Source organism: Rhinopithecus roxellana, chromosome 7 (genome assembly GCF_007565055.1).
Source record: "Rhinopithecus roxellana isolate Shanxi Qingling chromosome 7, ASM756505v1, whole genome shotgun sequence".
Taxonomy (NCBI): Eukaryota; Metazoa; Chordata; class Mammalia; order Primates; family Cercopithecidae; genus Rhinopithecus; species Rhinopithecus roxellana.
Genome location: NC_044555.1, coordinates 85,966,096 through 85,984,633, shown reverse-complemented (window position 1 = coordinate 85,984,633; position 18,538 = coordinate 85,966,096). Strand labels below are relative to the sequence as shown.

General features: G+C 40.7%; 1 protein-coding gene across 5 annotated transcripts in view; it reads left to right on the top strand.

The window, feature by feature from the left end:
- The window catches only part of RPS6KA3 (ribosomal protein S6 kinase A3), a 125,171-nt gene extending 114,217 nt beyond the window's left edge, over positions 1 to 10,954 (top strand). For all 5 annotated transcript variants that reach the window (XM_010379704.2, XM_030933531.1, XM_030933530.1 and 2 more), the window contains 2 exons: positions 4,627 to 4,767; positions 5,354 to 10,954. In XM_010379704.2, coding sequence (XP_010378006.1) covers positions 4,627 to 4,767; positions 5,354 to 5,476 — 264 coding nt within the window. In that variant the 3' untranslated portion in view covers positions 5,477 to 10,954. The remainder of the gene's footprint in view (positions 1 to 4,626; positions 4,768 to 5,353) is intronic.
- Positions 10,955 to 18,538: the final 7,584 nt, after the last annotated feature.

Genomic DNA, 18,538 nt, shown 5'->3' with positions numbered 1-18,538 from the left:
GTTGAGGTGATCGTATAAGTAAATAGAACACATCAAAAGTGCATGTCGATTCTATTGGCATAGGGCCTGAAGACTCAGTTGACCAATTTAATGTCTGTATAGATACTATTTGGTTTTATATCTGCATTTAAAATGAAATGTTAGCCAGGCACGGTGGCTCACGCCTGTAATCCTAATGCTTTGGGAGGCCGAGATGGGCAGATCACTTGAGGTCAGGAGTTCAAAACCAGCCTGGCCAACATGGTAAAACCCCATCTCTACTGAAAATACAAAAAAATTAGCCAGGTATGGTAGCAGATGCCTATAATCCCAGCTACTCGGGAGGCTGAGGCAGGAAAATTGCTTGAACTGGGGAGGCAGAAGTTGCAGTGACCCAAGAGTGCACCACTGCACTCCAGCCTGGGCAACAGAGCAAGACTCTGTCTCTAAAAAATAAATAAATAAAATGAAATGTTAGCCTTTATCTTTTTCTAACAATAAAATGTCTTAAACCAGATAATTCATTTCTCTGGGTACCTGTTTCCTTTGTAGTTCCCTTATTGAGTGCCTACAATGTGCTTAATAAATGAAGGCCTTAGAGATAAAAGATGTAACAAAGATAGAATTCCCAATCTCAGGTTGCTCACGGTCTGGTTGGGAGACAGCCAGAAATATACAGTACAGTGTCACATGTGCTGTAACTGTGGTACAGTTTCTATGCTAAAGAAGTTCACAGATGATGCTTAGTCAGAAGGATTTTAAGGAAAGCTTTCCAAAAGCAGTGAAGGAGTTTGCCAGGCAGATTTGGGGAGCAGAAAGTTGTAGTCCTAAGCTGAGGGATCAGCACACGCAGATAGGTGGTGATGATAGCATGAGAATAGCAGAATGCCTCCAGGCTGGTCATTCCATGTGACTAGTGCAGGGTTGCATGGGAAAAGATAGCTGATGAACCCAGATTGCGAAAGGCTTTGTGGCTCATGCTGAGGATTGTGGGCTTAACTCTGGGTATTGTGGAGCTGTTAAAACACATATTAAGCAGTGCAGTGATCAGATTTTCCTTTTTAAAGTGCATTCTGTGGAGCAGTAATTGTTAGCTATGGAGTCCACCACAAACATTGTCATGATAGGTTGTGAGGTATATTAAGTAATATTACCAATAATAAAATATCAGAGCTTACACATTAATTGATTTTTTAGTAAGTTAAAGCAAGTTGAGGTTATCACTGTGATTTTTTTTATTCACTTACATCCTGGTATGCTTTTTTGGTGAGAGAGGAAGGGCAGGTGAGAATGGAGACACAGAGCACAAAAAATTGCATCCAACTCACAACCTGTCGTATAGATTACATGTTATTACTAGTAACTGTTGCTAATATGTACAGTTAAGACTTGTGATTACAAGCATGATATAATTCCATGATTAGCCACAAGATAGAAGGGAGGGCTCTATCAATCTGGGTGTATCCCCTCAAGAGCAAGTTGCATATGTGAATGTTGTCAGTCATGTGGGTCAAACGTGGCTTTGAGAACAAGAAGACCACAGCTGGCATTTACTGAGCATTTATGTGCCAAGGACTATGCTAACATTTTTACCTGTGTTGTTTCATTCAGTCCTCACTGACCTAATATTAGGGACAGTACTTGTAAGGTTTTGCAATATTTCAGGTCATGAATGATGAGGACCCATACTAGAGCAGTTGTGATGGAATTTGAACCAAATGGAAGAGAAATTGAGGAGGCAAAATAGACTTGATGGTTTATTATACATAAGAAATGAGAGAGAAGCAATTATAATGTATGTAGTCCCCATTTCTACCTTGGGCAGATGGATGAGGGGTGGTATCCTTCACTGATTTGTAGAATACAAAAGAAGTATTTTTGAGAGGAGTGGTGGTTGCAGATTTGGACATTATAAATTAAGAGATGTATGTCCATCAGGCAACTGTCTATATGGTTATAGGTCTTAAAAGAGAAGTCTGGGGTGAAACTTAAAAGTTAAGAGTTGACATCATCCATAGTAGCTAAAGCCATGAATATGAATGAGATTATCTGAGCAGAGTGGTAAGAGAGCCAAGGAAGGAATTCTGGAGAGCATCACTTAAAGAGAAAGCTTAGGAGGAGTAGCCATTAAAGGGGCTGTAGTAAGAGAAGTAGTTTGAAGTGAGTTTGCCAAAGTTCATTAAGTTATAGATTTGATTAAAATTATAATTTGAGTTTTTTGGTACCCCTGAACAGTTTTGCAACCTTTATGCAATTTTAAGCACTTTTGCCTACTTTCAGAATTGCAAAAGGGAGGTTCCTAATTTTTTTATTTCCAGTTCTATTCAATTGCGTATCCCTGTTCTTAGCTGTTAGTAACTAAAAGTAAGAAACCATAAATGTCTCATAGCAGAGGAGTACCTGGGACAACATTACCCCAATTCCCAAGATCTAGTTAACCACCAGACTCTGTCAGTTCTTTATCCTAAATACCTCAATTTTTCTCTCCTTTTTAACTTTTTTTTTTTTTTTTTGAGACAGAGTCTCACTGTGTTGCCCAGGCTAGAGTTGCAGTGGTACAATCACAGCTCACTGCAACCTCAAACTTCTGGACTCTCACTATCCTCCCACCCCTGCCTCCTGAACAACTGGGACTACAGGCGTGCGCCACCACTCCCAGCTAATTTTTAAATTTTTTGTAGGGATGGAATCCCACTACGTTGCCCAGGCTGGTCTTGAACTCCTGGGCTCCAGTGATCCTCCCACTTTGGGCTCCCAAAGTGCTGGGATTACAGGCATGAGCCACCACACCCAGCCCAATTCTCTCTGTTTCATACACCTCCCTGAAGTTGTCATCTTTCACCAGTCCATTTTCCTCCATACTCAGTGAGTGTGATCTTTCTACTTAACCACATCACTCCCTAACTTTAAACACTTTATTACCATCAAATAAGTTCACATTTGCAAATATGGTTTTCAGGGACTTTCCTGGTCTGGTCTCTTCTCACCTCTCCCACTTTATCCACTGCCACATTCTCCTTCACAGTAAATTTATGCTGTAGCCACATTGTACTGCTGCCAATTCCTTAACTGTGACATCTCTCTCACCTGAGGGTGGTCCTCCAAACTCACTCTCCATTCTTTACTCTACCTGAGGCAGTGTTTCCCCCTTTCTCTAATCTAGCTCCTGCTTATCCTACAGGTCTTATCTTCCTCTTAAAAAGTCCCTTTTAAGCCACCTCGCACAGTACAGGTACCTCTAGCTACACCTGGTGTTTGTTCATCCTGTCAAATAACTTACTTGCTTTGTGGTTATTGATGCTTTATCTCTTCTTCACTGAACTGAAAACTTCATGAAGTCAGAGTTCATTTTGTCTTTTTTTTTTTTTTTTTTTTTTTTTTGAGACAGGGTCTCGCTTTGTTGGCCAGGCTAGAGTACAGTGGTTCAATCATGGCTCACTGCAGCCGTGACCTCCTGGGCTCAAATGATCCTCCCGCCTCAGCCTCCCAAATAGCTGGGACCTCAGGCATATGCCACCACACTCAGCTTTAAAAAAAAAAAAAATTGTAGAGACAGGGCCTCACTATGTTGCCTAGACTTCATTTCCGTGTTGTTCACTGCTAACTACCCAGTGCCTAGCAGAATGCCTGGACTTTAATGGATACTTAACAAATGTATTTTGAATGAAAAATTTAAGAAATGGTGGCTTTTAAAAATGACAATGGTGTTATTTTGAAAAGTGTAAAACCCATGTAGCGATTATATACATCTACATTCCATGCATAGGAATGGCATTTAGATAGCTATGCAGTGCTAACAGTGACTGTGTCTGGAAGAGTGGTACTATGGAACTGTTCCTCATGTGCTTTCACTTTCCAGTATTTTCTGATTATTCTCTAATGTGCATGAGTTGCTTTTGAAGTAGGAAAAAAATACTATAATCTTTTCAGGGGGCATTTACAGCCCTCCAATTAAATTCCTATTATTGGACATTCATGTTGTTTTTCGGTATTACCAACTGCACAAAAAAAAAAAAAAAAAAAAAATCAAAGTAACTGAATATTACTTAAAAATAAACTGGCCGGGCATGGTGGTTCACATCTGTAATCCTAGCACCTTGAGAGGCTGAAGCGGGAGTAACACTTGCATCCAGGAGTTGGAGACCAACCTGGGCAACATGGTGAAACCCTGTCTCTACTAAAAACATAAAAGTTAGCCAGGCATGGTGGCACACACCTGTAGTCCCAGCTCCTTGGGAGGCTGAGGTGGGAGGATCACTTGAGCCCAGGAAACAGAGGTTGCAGTGAGCCGATTTCATGCCACTGCACTCCAGCCTGGGTGACAGAACGAGACCCTGTTTCAATAAATAAATACACCTACAAAAATGTAGGAAACTCAGAAAATCTGAAGGAAAAAAGAGCCAGAGTATTAAAGATATATAAAACGTGCTAAATTGACCGTTTGTGATGTACCAAACTACTGTTATTTAGCAGGGAAAAAACGGAGACTGATTTTTTTTCCCCCAAATTACCATGTTGACCAAAGGGCTGCTACCAGAAAAAGCAGTATCATAGAAGCTAAGGAAGAATGTTCATTAGTATCAAGAGCCATAGAAAAAGAAGCAAAACAAAAGGTTTAAGCTTGTTTTATTATTATTCCCATTACAGGACCTGGTGTCAAAGATGCTTCATGTAGACCCTCATCAGAGACTGACTGCTGCTCTTGTGCTCAGACATCCTTGGATCGTCCACTGGGACCAACTGCCACAATACCAACTAAACAGACAGGATGCACCACATCTAGTAAAGGTGAGCAGCCCCATATAGTCACTGTTTTCCACATGTCCTCCAGGAGATACTTCAAGAAGCCCTGTCCGTGCCCCTAGCACCTTTCTCTTTCATCCTGCATCCAGTTCTGTTGTGGGATTCTCTTACAGTGAGTGACTTAGAAAAGCTCAAGGCATGTCAATATATTAGTAATAAAACTAGTTTAAGAGCGACTTTTGAGTTCCTCTCAGTCTACATAAGTAGGTATTCACTATCAATAAGGACAGATTAAGCTTATGGATTTCCCAACTTAAAGAGCATGCCTTCCTGTCTCTTTAGTGCCTTTATGCATTAAAGGAATGCAAAGGGAAAAAATGTTGAATAGTCTTGAGAAAAGTGAGGACTACCTGTTATGAGGCTATCTTTGTTCTCTCTCATACATAATTTTAACCTCCACGTTGGCCTCTACAGTTTTGGTTAAATCAGTGGGTTTGACTAATGTGGTTATTTTCATTATGAACCAAATAAAATCTGTATACATTTGCATATGAAAAAACTTCATTTTCTATTTGTGTATGTGTGACTATCCATTGTCATTTTTGTTATTACCTTTATTTCCTTTGTTCAGGGTGCCATGGCAGCTACATATTCTGCTTTGAACCGTAATCAGTCACCAGTTTTGGAACCAGTAGGCCGCTCTACTCTTGCTCAGCGGAGAGGTATTAAAAAAATTACCTCAACAGCCCTGTGAAGTGACCTCAGTGAGATATTTGGTACCATGGTGTAAGCTGATAGCACAAGTTCTGGCGACAGGTAGCACATATCTGAGAGACACCTGCAAGCACACACTGTCCCAGCTGGTACCCATAATGCTGCTGTTCCTGCTGCTGCTCCTGCTTTCGTCTCTTCTCGCTTTAAATGATTGTTAGCAAGTTAGATTTTCCTGGAGCTTCAGAAGAAATGAAAATGGAAACGTGATGAAGATACAGTCACTGAATCAATGAGAAAAATGATGAACATATGAATACCACCTAAAAATACACTGAATAAAGTACACCATATAGCATTATTTTTATAGGAAATATTTCATGTCCCTTAAATATTCTTTGTTAGTTATAGGGATGGACAGTTTATGTTAAGCACTTAGCTTAAACAATCCGTTTATATTAGCACTGTATCCCTTGTGCCATCCAACATTTTGTATGTTTTTGTAAACAGTTCATATACAGTACATTTCTGTACTGCTTTCTTTAATGTATACATGCCTTGTTTAACTTGGAATCTATTATTATTAATCAATTGACTATTAAATCTGGTTAAATAGTTCACCTGGATTAACAGTATTGTTGGACAGCCCTAAAAATGGCCAGATTGTGGAACAGCTGTTGAATGTAATACTTCCAAAATGTACATATCTTTCCCCATGTCTGTTTCACTGGTTCATTCATTTGTTTGTTTCTTAAAGTCAGGTGCTCTGTCAGACTAACCTAGAGAGCTGTTATGGTAGAGAAAGTTATATGTGTGTGGCATGAAATCAAGAATACACCTATGAAGTTAGTCCATATACTTTGCAACTCCTTAGAGTTCTTTTTTCCTTAATTAAGGAAGTAGTCCTTGTACTTCTAATCTTAAATAGCATCCATACTTAGAATTTGGCATATCATCTGGGATTTTGCCAATATACGTCAAAGCCCTTTAAGAGTCATGGTAAGGAGATTGGTGAAGGAAAATTTAGCAACAGGTAATTGAAGTCCTATTGGATATTTCATGTTTAAATAGATATTCTATATTAAACACTAATTTAAATGTAATAAAGGCCAAAGGCCTCTATATGAAATTGGATTTAAACTTTCTTATTTTAGGGAATAAAACATTATTGGTCAAACAGTATCTGTTATAACCTAAAATGATAGGTAGGGCAGGCTAAGTGAACAGCATTGAGTATTTTCTGAATCCCTCATGATAATTTATAGCCACATACTGTTTCCTTTGACTTCAGGAATGATCAGTTTTCATAATGGCCACTGGGCCTGCTTAGATTGCAGTATTCATTATCTGCATCTAATTTGGTAGTTTCCACAATTGTATTTGACGAAAGAAACTTCAGTCCCCATTATTACCTGTGTCTTTGCCAAGCTGCTTAGCATACATCAGTATGTAATGTAAAAGACATATGAACAAGAAAAAAGTGATTTAACTTACCTCATCAAGAATGTACCCATACGGGCTGGGCGCATTGACTCATGCCTGTAATCCCAGTACTTTGGGAGGCCGAGGCAGGTGGGTCACCTGAGGTCAAGAGTTTGAGACCAGCCAGCCAACATGGCGAAACCCCACCTCTACTAAAAAATACAAAAATTAGCTGGGCATGGTGGCACGCGCCTGTAATCCTAGCTACTCAGGAGGCTGAGGCAGGAGAATCGCTTGAACCTGGGAAGTGGTTGCAGTGAGCCAAGATCACGCCATTGCACTCTAGCCTGGGCGACAGAGTGAGAGTCTGTCTCAAGAAGAAGAAAAAAAAAAAAAAAAAAGAATGTACTCATACGGATTTTTCTTAGTCATCGTGTAATAAGCCATTTATATCAGAAACCTTTTTTCCTGCCACAGAAGCTTTAAATTTTCCCCTAAGAGTACAAAGCCAAAAGAGTGTGGTTTATCTAAATGTCCTGAAATCCACTTGTCATTCCTTAATTTCTCCTTTATGCAATTAAAGAGAAAGGGGAAATCTATAACATTTATTTTGCCCAAGTGACACAAAAAAGATTACTGCATAGAAATCAAATGTAAGTTTAGCTTCTAAATGAAATAATGTATAGAAGGGATATCAGAATATCTACATAGAGAAAGTATTTTCAAGTTCTTGAATATATGGATGCTAACTATTAAAAGCTGCTTTCCATTGCCTGGAAAGGGAGCTTTTTTCCCCTCCTCTATTCAGTGTTTCAAACTATGGTCATCTCAAATTATTGTCACTTTTAAAATGTTAATGTCATTCTGAGCAGAAAAAGAGAGATTTTCAGATTTTTTACACTGATGCTACTCCATAATTGCTTAGGAGTATTGTTCATCATAGTCTTTTAGAACTAGAAGTAAACACATAAATCCTTAAAAATTACCCGATCCAACTTTCTCATATTGCATGTAGAGAACCTGAGACACATATCGAAGTCTAGAATCCTTAACTTCTCCCCATTTTGATTTTTTTTCCCCTCATAACACCATGCTGCCTTTCCTTCATATGATCACCAACCAGTAGCTGAGTTCAAAAACTACATATTTCTTGGGCAGTCCTCTACTGGTATATGATGCCAACTTTTATTTCTTTCGAAGATAATTGCCTTCTTTGCCTAGTCAAGCAGCCAATTCTATTGGAGAAAAGTAAGTTATATGTTCACAAAATGGAAGGCTTTCTACCTAAATTTATTTCATCTGTGGTCCTGTTATTCCCTTCCATTGCTTTTGACATACAGTCGAAAAACTTGGCCAACAATGTGCTCTAAATATAGTGCTTGTGTTGGGTTAACTTTTCCATTAATTTCTCAACGTCAATTCTTCAGGCCCCTACAGGTGTGGTATTGAGGCCCCTAAAGGCTTCTGCCTTTCACCAATTAGTGCTGCCAGTTACTGAGGCTTCTCCCAGAAGGTATCAGCCCAGTCTTAAAGATATTTCATTGTGAAAGAAGAAACTAAACTATCAGGCCTCTTTTACAAAATGAGAGATTGAATTTAAGCTTGTCAAGCACATACTGGAAAGTATGAATTACACTACCATGTGTTTTGTATCTTCCCTTTGAAGTGATGATGTTAAATGAAGGTAAGTTTTTCATCCTTTTTAAATTTTTGTTTTTTATAAATCATTTCAGCTTTTTCTGGTTTATAGAGGTGTCTTATTTCTAATGCAACAGACCCCCAACTTGAACAGATCTGATATGGATGCATTTGTTCACAAGCAACCCCAAAAGTCCAAAAATGTAATAATTTTGACAAGGCCCAAAGTTGAGATGCTATGAAGCTTGTGTGTGTGAAAAGTCAGTTACGATTGTCTGGAGAGAAGATGTGGTGTGTATGCTGTAGAGTTTACACGTTTCATATGCAGTGCACTCCAAAAAGCGGGTTTGGGTCAACCATTTCCCTCTCTTTTCAAGAAGTGACTGCTATTGGGGCCAGGGGACATCATGGGAGGTGGGGCTGTCCCGTTAACTGTGCCCTGCACCTTCAGCCCAGGAAGGATTTGAACAGAGGGTAGGTGGGTGCAAAGGCTTCAAGAGAGGGCAGAATGTATTCAGCAGAAAAGGGACTCAGGTAAGCCCAACCTGGGATGAGAGCAGAAAAGTATTCAAGATTTGCAGCTTAATCACCATGGAAGCCAGCAATACACATCTCAACATGGCTTTGATATTCTCTACTTCCTGGCCTTTAAAAATGACCTATAATTTTTCAGTTTGCTTTATTATATTTTATAAAGAAAATTCTATCTTATTGATTGAGCATTGAAACTTATTAAGGCATTAGGATAGATAGCTCAGGAATGTAAAAGTTCAGAAAAGGTCTGTTTTCTCAGATTAACGAATATGATGGATTCCATGGCTGACCTTGGTGCTTAAACCAGGAGGTTTCAATCTAGTCCTAGAGTTGTGTCCCTCTGAAAGGCCCAATGCCATGTAACTAATTTTAAACTGGATATATACTTTGAGCCTTACTTAATTCACAGATAACTTGACTTAACTCGGTATTTTTTTTTTTCAATTAATGAAAATAGTCCTCTTTTCAACCCCAGGTTGCTTACATTTTGCTGGTCTCCCCAAGTGACCATTGGTGGAGACCAATTAATGAAGGAATGAAATTCACTTTCTTGGGACTGTGGTATTCAACAGAGCCACATTTAACTACTTTTTCCAGTGAAGAATCTCCAGAATGATAATGCCCAAATATGGATGGCCAAGAAGAATTTGTATCTACAGTGTGCTTTATGTGTTTTTGACACTGCTATATTCTGTGTGATCAAGTGATTTGCAACTGGTTCCAATGTGACTGAGTGTTCTCAAAGAATTCTAGTAACTAAGTCAACTTAATTTTCTAAAGCCTGGTATTACTATCAGCCTCACATTTACCACTTTGATTCTAGTTTTTTAACTTCATAACAGGGCATACCAAGGGTTGGGATGAGAGCCTACTTCCTACCTCTTAAGGCACTTTCCTCATTATTTTGCCATATAATCTTGGAACTGCATGATAAGCTGTTTAAGTGTCCATGACTTCTCCCAGAGCAACTAGCAAAGTATATGACATTTTGAATAGAGATTAGTGGAAAGGAAAATGTAGAGATTTAAGTTCAGAGGTACAAACCTCAATAAAACCTCTTTAGAGCATATACCATGAGTAGAGTATATATAAACGTGTATGAGAAGAGAGTTGCTATAATAGTCCTCTCTAAGTAGATTAGTTCATTGTCTAATGGAAGTGGACATCTTTACTCCTATTATCACCATAGTACTGAATGAACTGTATACTGAGTTTTTCAAAGAAGTATTTAAAATAGAACTTTCACCTACAAAGCAAGGGCATAAAGATTTCGGTTTGTGTTCCTGTAAGTGTAGTTTACCATCTAAAGCTTTGGTTTTTAATTTTAAAAAAAGCTTCAAGGTATTGCCTTCCTTAGCATCCTTGCTGATTATGGGTGATGAGTTTTTAACTCTTAAAAATCATATACATATATTAGTTTATCTTAACTATTGCCCTAAGCAAAAGGGAAGGTATACACCTAAGGGTTGTACTTATTTTGCATTTTTGGTCATGGGTGGGAATGGGGTGGGTGCCTACTTAAATAGTTTTTAAAAAAGAAAAAAAATCACAAATATTTTTCTACTATTATATATGATCTTCCTTTATACTAGTTTCTCTGTAGTAAGGCATGCCAGAAGCCCAGATACCATATCATGGATTCTTACGTATTGTACCTTTTGTTGGTGGTTAAATCGCATCAGATGCTTGGCATTGCTGCCATAATTATAAAATGCTTGTAAAGGATCAAATATCACTAAATACTTTAAATTGTTTTACTTAAGAGTCTAATCTGGGAAGTTTTCAAATCATACTATTAATGTGTAATCTAAGCTCTTCAGATGTATCCATGAATAATCCTGGAAAAATATTGCTTGTATTCCTGTCATAGAACAGGTTTTGTAGTCTTTAAAAGAAATGAAAATTTATATAATAAAGTTTCAAATCAATGCGTGTTTGTCCCTCTTATCAGATTATTTTGATCATATAACTCTTTATGTGAAATTCTATCCAAAGGATATTTTTGAAACTAGATTGATAGAACTTAAAACAGGAATATTTGAGTTAAGAAGTGCAAAATAATTTTTCCATGCATAATCTTGTTTCATTCAAAGGGTTTGTCAAGTCAAACACATAAATCATAGTTCTTACCCAATACCAAACTTTAATGAATCAGAGGATATGGGATGATCACCAGACACAGATGAGATATTCTTTTTTTAGAGAAGTCCAAAATGTTACAGAGTCCAGCTCCAAAAATGGCCCTTTTCTCTCTCGGTGCACTTTGGATTCAAAATGGACAAGTTTTCTGAGCGTTGTATGTGGAGACCTTGTTCAAACAAAGGGAGTCATTTGATTTTGCAACATCTCCTTTTTATACTTCATTATGCAGTTTAAATGAGCCCTCATTCTCCAGCCAGTCATGCCTCATGAATCCACAATTCCCAAGTTTTACAATAAACCATCTATAAAGACCAAGTATATCTTGCTAAAAGCATCTTAGAGATAAGGACTTTACATTTTCTCTCTGGTAATAAATATCAGCATATTTTAGAGGAAATCTGATTGAGTTCATTGATTCCTGCTAGAGAGGCAATGGGTTATATAGGCCTGAAGTTAGCCTTTTCTTGCCCAGTTGACATTTCTTAGTAGTTCCATAGTATGAAATACCACACATTGAGTGACTTACTCAAAATTTATTTTCTCACAGTTCTGGAGGCTGGAAGTCCAAGACCAGGGTGCTTGTAGGGTTGGGTTCTTCAGAGACCTCTCTCTTTGGCTTACAGTTGGGTGCCCTCTTGCTGCCTCCTCACGTGGTTGGTCCTCTGTGCATGTGCAGCCTTGGTGTTCCTTTTTTTATAAGGACACTAGTCACGTTGCATTAGAGCCCCACTCTAACAGCCTCATTTTAATTCAATCACCTCTTTAAAGACCTTATCTTCGAATACTGTTACATTCTCATGTACTGGGGGTTGGGACTTCGGCATATGGATTTGGGAAGATACAACAATTCAGCCCGTAACAGCTGGTTTCGGGGCTATCCACTTGGATTTAGGTACTTGAGATAAGATGGCGACCTTCAAGGTCTACTTGGCATTATGCTGAGGCAAGGTAGGAATGTTAACTGTATTTGCTTTCTACCATTTTTGTAACAAATTACCACAATTTAGTGGCTTAAAACAACACAAATTTGTTATCGTACAGTTCTGGAGATCAGAAGTCCAATACAGATCTCACTGAGCTAAAATCAAGGTGTCAGCAGGGCTGCTGCGTTCCTTTCCAGAGGCCCTAGGAAAGAATTGTTTCCTTGTCTCTTCCAGTTTCTAAAGGCTGCCTCCATTCCTTGACTTATGGCCCATTCCTTCATCTTCAAAACCAGCAACAGTGGGTCAAGTCCTCTCCACGTGCATCTTTCTGCCTCTCCTCTCCTGCCTCTTCCACTTTTAAGGACTCATGTGATTAGATTTCACCTACGCAGGGAATCTAGGATAATCTCTCCATCTCAAGGTCAACTGATTAGCGACATTGATTGCATCTGCAACTTTTGTTCCCTGTTGCCACGTGAGATAACATATTCACAGATTCCAGGGATTTGGACATGGATATCTTTGAAGTTCATTAGTCTGCCTACCATGATTATAGAAACACCTGGCTCCTCAGACAGACTGACACAGAGTAGCAGTATTTGGCCATGGTCAGGCTTCTGCAGCTTTATATTAATGTACCCTAAATTCATAGAATTGACACACTAAAAAAGCTAGGTAAAGGAAGTGCAGGATGCTGTAGGAATATGTAGCAGGGTTGCCTAGGGATTAGAGCAGACCTTCTAAGGAAACAAGCATTAATCTGAGACCTAAAAGGGCAAGGGAGAAGGGTAGAATAGAATGTATAGAAATTCGGAATTAGAAGCACTCAAAATTAAAAGTTCTGTATAACTAGAACTTAAAATGTAAGAGAAGAAGCAAGATGTGAGGCTCAAGAGATAAGCAGGAGCCAGATCATCAAAGGCATAATAAATCATATTAAGGAATTTGAATTTTATCCCTTTAGGGTTTTCCCCCACAGTCCCCAGTCTTTATTTCCTTTTCTATCAAGACTGAACCTCATGGCCCCATAGTTGATAATCTGAACTTCTCTCAGAAGCACCCACAACTTCCTTATATCTTTCCCTTATTCTGCACCCACGGAGCAAAAAAAAGAAAAAATACCTCCAATCCTGGATCATTTTGGTTAATGATTGTATGCAGTGAGCTGTTGTATGGAAGAAATGTAACCACCCAATGGGTTCACCTTGCTCTGCCTAGACAGAGCCAATTTATCAAGACAGGAGAATTGCAAAAGAGAAAGAGTAATTCACACAGAGCCACCTGTACAGGAGACTGGAGTTTTATTATTACTCCAATCAGTCTCCCTGTGCATTCAGGAATCAGAGTTTTAAAGGATAATTTGGTGGGGTGGGCTGGGGTGGGGGGCAGTGAGTCAAGAGTGCAGATTGGCCAGGTCAGAGATGAAATCATAGGGGACTGAAGCTGTCCTCTTGCAATGAGTCAGTTCCTGGATGGGGGCCACAAGCTCATATTAGCCAGTTTATTGATCTGGGTGGTGCCAACTGATCCATCAAGTGCAGGGTCTGCAAAATATATCAAGCACTGATCTTAGGCTTTATGATAGCAATGTTGTCCCCAGGAGCAATTTAGGGAGAGTCCAAATCTTGTAGCCCCCAGCTGCATGACTCCTAAACCATAATTTCTAATCTTTTGGGTAATTTGTTAGTCCTACAAAGGCAGTCTAGTCCCCAGGCAAGAAGGAGATTCATTTTGGGAAAGGGCTGTTATCATTTTCATTTTAAACTGTAAACTAAGTTTCTCCCAAAGTTAGTCCAGCCTACACCCAGGAATGAACAAGGACAGCTTGGAGGTTAGAAACAAGATGGAGTTGGCCGGGCGCGGTGGCTCACACCTGTAATCCCAGCACTTTGGGAGGCTGAAGCGGGCAGATCACAAGGTCAGGAGATCGAGACTATCCTGGCTAACACGGTGAACCCTCGTCTCTACTAAAACTACAAAAAAGTAGCCGGGAGTGGTGGCGGGCACCTGTAGTCCCAGCTACTCGGGAGGCTGAGGCAGGAGAATGGCGTGAACCCGGGAGGCAGAGGTTGCAGTGAGCCAAGACCTCGCCACTGCACTCCAGCCTGGGCGACAGAGCGAGACTCCATCTCAAAAAAAAAAGAAAGAAAAAAAAGAAACAAGATGGAGTTGGAGTTGGTTAGGTCAGATCTCATTGTCTCAGTTACAACTTTGCAATGGCGGTTTTGAAAACCATATAATTGGCCGGGCGCGGTGGCTCAAGCCTGTAATCCCAGCACTTTGGGAGGCCGAGACTGGCGGATCACGAGGTCAGGAGATCGAGACCATCCTGGCTAACACGGTGAAACCCCGTCTCTACTAAAAATACAAAAAACTAGCCGGGCGAGGTGGCGGGCGCCTGTAGTCCCAGCTACTCGGGAGGCTGAGGCAGGAGAATGGTGTAAACCCGGGAGGCGGAGCTTGCAGTGAGCTGAGATCTGGCCACTGCACTCCAGCCCGGGCGACAGAGCGAGACTCCGCCTCAAAAAAAAAAAAAAAAAAAAAAAAGAAAACCATATAATTATGCAGACTGATACCACTGCAAATTTATATTTTCTAATCTCAGCTAAACCCTCAGTACCATTTGTCAATTCTTTTATTTGTCATTTGATCCATCTCCTATTTCTTTTCTTAACAGTTTTATTGAGACATAGTTTATATGCCATACAGTTCACCATTTAAAGTGTACAATCTAGGCAAGGCACAGTGGCTCACGCCTGTCGTCTCAGCACTTTGGGAGGCCAAGGCAGGTGGATCACCTGAGGTCAGGAGTTCAAGACCAGCCTGGCCAACATGGCAAAACCCCATCTCTACTAAAAATACAAAAATTAGCCGGGCATGGTGGCAGGAGCCTATAATCCCAGCTACTCATGAGGCTGAGGCCAGAGAATCTCTGGAATCTGGGAGGCAGAGGTTGCAGTGAGCTGAGATTGCGCCATTGCACTCTTGCCTAGGAGACAAGAGTGAAACTCTGTCTTAAAAAAAAAAAAGAAAAAAAAGTGCACAATTTAATGTTTTGTTTTGTTTTGTTTTTCTTTTTTTTGAGACAGCATCTAACTCTTGCCCAGCCTGGAATGCAGCGGCACGATCTCAGCTCATGGGTTCCAGCGATTCTCCCACCTCAGCCAGCCAAGTAACTGGGACTACAGGTGCACGCCACCACGCCCAGCTAATTTTTGTATTTTTTTTTTTTTGTATTTTTTAGTAGAGACGGGGTTTCACCATATTGGCAAAGCTGGTCTCAAACTCCTGACCTTGCGATCCACCAGCCTTGGCCTCCCAAAATGCTGGGATTACAGGTGTGAGCCACCATGCCCGCAATTTAATGTCTTTTAGTATAGTACTTACAGAGTTGTACAACCATTATCATAATGTAATTTCAGAACATTCTCAACATCCCAAAAAGTAACTTTATACCCTAATCCAAGCCACAACTGTCTTTCGTTCGCACTATTACAGTAGCCTCCTGTGTGGTTTCCATTTCCACCCTTGCCCCCTACAGTCTGTTCTTAACACAGAAACCAAAATGATCTATTTAAAAACCTACTGAAAGGCCGGGCACAGTGGCTCACGCCTGTAATCCCATCCCTTTGGGAGGCCAAGGCAGGTGGATCACTTGAGGTCAGGAGTTCGAGAACAGCCTGGCCAACATGGCGAAACCCCATCTCTATAAAAATACAAAAATTAGCCAGGCGTGGTAGTGCACACCTGTAATCCCAGTTACTTAGGAAGGCTGAGGCAGGAGAATCACTTGATCCTAGGGGGCGGAGGTTGCAGTGAGCCAAGATCGTGCCACTGCACTCCAGCCTAGGCCCTGGGTGACAGAGCAAGACTCCATCTCCAAAAAACAAAAACAAAAAACCTACTGAAGATTACAAGTGATCTGGCCTCCTTACTTCTCCAATCTCATCTCTTCAAATTCTTCCCTTGGTTCAATGCATTCTAGCCACACTGACCTTCTTTCTTTCTTTTCTTCCTTCCTTCCTTCTTTCCTTTCCTTCATTTATGTCCTTCCCTTCTTCCTCCTTTCCTTCCTTCTTTCATGGGGTCTCCCTCTGTTGCCCAGGCTAAAATGCAGTGGCACGATCATAACTCATTGCATCCTCAAACTCCTGGGCTCTAAGGATCCTCCTGCCTCAGCCTCCCAAGTAGCTGGGACTACAGATGTGAACCACCATGCCTGGCTTTTTTTATTTTCATGTGTTTATTTTTTTAGAGATGGGGAGTGGGTCTCGCTATGTTGCCCAGGCTGGTCTCAAACTCCTGGCATCAAGCTCAATCCTCCCACCTCAGCCTCCTCAGTCACTGGGATTACAGGTGGAAGCCACTGTACCTGGCTTCTTGCTATTTCCTGAATATGCCAAGCATGCTCCCACTCAGGGCCTTTGCCCTTGCTGTTCTCTCTACCTAGAACACATTTCTCCCAGATGTCCACAGGACTCACTTCCTTCCAAGTGATTAAGATGATCAGTCAGATGGGGGAACCATCCTACAGTAGAGAAATGAAGCCTGAGTTTTTTTTTTTTTTTTTTTTCTCCTTTGAGGTTTTATACTGGGTAATTGACAGAAACTTTTGATTTTTAAACATTTAGAGTTCAAGACTCTTAGAGTCTAACTATTATCATGTACTAGGCACAATTGCTAATTGAATGCATTATATCAATGTAATTCCTGCAACAATCTAATGTGGTGAGTACTGTTCTTTTTGTTTGTTTGTTTGTTTGAGATGGAGTTTCACTCTTGTTGCCCAGGCTGGAATGCAGTGGCGCGATCTTGGCTCACTGCAACCTCCACCTCCCGGGTTCAAGTGATTCTCCTGCCTCGGTCTCCCAAGTGGCTGGGACTATAGGCGCCTGCCACCATGCCCGGCTAATTTTTGGATTTTTGGGCAGAGATGGGGTTTCACCATGTTGGCCAGGCTGGTCTCGAACTCCTGACCTCAGGTGATTCGCCCACCTCGGCCTCCCAAAGTGCTGGTATTACAGGCGTAAGCCACTGCGCCTGGCTGGTTAGTACTATTCCTACATCCAATTTACAGATGAGAAAACAGAGGCTTGTAAAGATATTAAAACTTGCCCAAGCACATAGAGTAATAAGTTACTGCAGAGCCTGAATTTGAACCCAGATCTCTCTAACTCCAAAGCTCAAGTTCATCATTATTTGACCTTGAAGCAAAATTTAAATAAATTTCATAAAAATCCTTTCATCCTCAATTATGTAAATTCAAAAATATTGCGAATAGAAAGAGAAACCCAGAACTTTGATCCCCCATTATCTTTCAATTTCCCTCTAAGAAGTGTATCTGTCGTTGGGTTTCTCAACATCAGCTCTGCCCCGCTCCTCAAGTTGTGACAACCAGAAACATTTCTGGTTGACACTGCCAAATGTTCCCAGAAGAGAACCACTATATTAGATGATGATACTTTATTTCTGTCTTCTAAGTATGTCCAAACCCTGGTGTTTGTGGGAAGGTGATTTATTTAAAATAAGTTTACTTAGTTTAAGTTTACTTAGAAATAAAGCTTGTAGAGTACAGCCCAGCATTAGCCAGTTGTATTAGTTTGCTAGGACTGTCATAACAAAGTACCACGTACTGAGTGGCTTAAACAACAGAAATGTATTTTCTCATTGTTCTGGAGACTGAAAGTCTAAAATCAAGCGTCAACAGGGTTGGCCTCTCTCCTGGGCTTATAGATGGCTACCTTCTTGTTCACGTGGTGTTCTCCCTCATGCCTGTGACCTAATAATATCTTCTTGTAAGGACACCAGTCAGATAAGGGTCCACACTAATGACCTCATTTCAATTTAATCACGTCTTTGAAGACCTCATGTCCAAATACAGTCACATTGAGTTACTGGGGATTAGAACGTGAACATACGAATTTTGGGTGGGGGGGACACAATTCAGCCCATTAACACTGAACTTAAGTCTTTTCTCCCCTCCCTCCCTTCCTTTCTGTGTGTATTGAACACCTATTATGTGCCAGACATTCAGCCTTAGCTGGTATGGTAAGCAACAGACATGGTCTCTGCCCGGTAAGGTTTACAGTGAGGTAGGACAGACAAATTTAAAGAGTAATAACAAGTGCCATGCAAATATTATGCTTTGGCAATGGATGACAGGAAAGTCTTGCCCTTCCCATCAGGCTCCCAACCCGGCTGGGCGAGTGAAAAGGTTGCGTTATGAGCCAACCGGCTGGGCGCGGTGGCTCACGCCTGTAATCCCAGCACTCTGGGAGGCCGAGGCGGGCGCGAGTTGAGGTCACTAGCTCAAGACAGCCTGGCCAACATGGCGAAACCCCATCTCAACTAAAAGTACGAGAATTAGCTGGGCATAGTGGCATATGCCTGTAATCCCAGTTACTCAGGAAGCTGAGGCAGAAGAATCGCTTGAGCCCGGGAGGTGG